General features: G+C 56.1%; 1 protein-coding gene across 1 annotated transcript; it reads right to left on the bottom strand.

The window, feature by feature from the left end:
- Positions 1-273: 273 nt before the first annotated feature.
- On the bottom strand, positions 274-676 carry DQ04_24511000 (Tbingi protein; the record flags this gene model as incomplete). The annotated part of the gene is made up of 1 exon (XM_009318236.1): positions 274-676. A coding segment is annotated over one exon (403 nt), but the record flags the coding sequence as incomplete, so codon positions are not given.

Raw genomic sequence — 676 nt, 5'->3', positions numbered from 1 at the left:
AGGCAACTGGTGAGCGTGACTGGCCTGTATGGCGCCAGGTCAGTCGCTTTCTTGCCCGGTTTTAGGAGTGGGATTATGACCCTGTGCCTCCAGCTCTTTGGAACGACGCTAGTGCGTAAGCTCGTGTTGAATAGGGTCAGGACAGAGTGTTTTGCACATTTTCCAAGATGTCGTAGTGCCTCCCCATGGATCATGTCAGGTCCTGGTGCAGATCTCAGCGGCAGAAGACGCAGTGCGCGACAGAGTTCGGCCATTGTTGTTGGCTGAAAGTCCTCATCTCTTGTTTTGATCGGAGGTGGAGAGTAAGATCGCGGGTGTCTTCGCTCTATTGCAGCGTTCATGCGGGCCAGGTGGTTGGCCTTTTGGTGTTGGGAAAGCACAACCCAATCGGCGTTGACGCCTCGTGTGCTGAGGGGGCGAGGGGGCGTATAAACGCTTTATAGTCTTCCAGCTGGTGCCGTTAGAGGCTTCAAGGTTTGAGCAGAGCGTTCGCCACCGGCTAGTGGCAGCTGTGCGAAGAAGTTCTCTGCGCCGAATCTTTAACCTCTGGCTGGATTGAGCGTGGGGCTTGCTGGCAATTGCTTTATCCAGGTCGGCCAGCTCAGGGGTCCAGAACGGGGACTGGCGTCGATTGCCCTCCGGCACTGCTGCCTTTGTGGCAAGCCGTATACCAGAT

Source organism: Trypanosoma grayi (genome assembly GCF_000691245.1).
Source record: "Trypanosoma grayi strain ANR4 Tgr_2451_V1, whole genome shotgun sequence".
NCBI lineage: Eukaryota > Euglenozoa > Kinetoplastea > Trypanosomatida > Trypanosomatidae > Trypanosoma > Trypanosoma grayi.
This window is presented reverse-complemented; position numbering and strand designations above follow the sequence as displayed.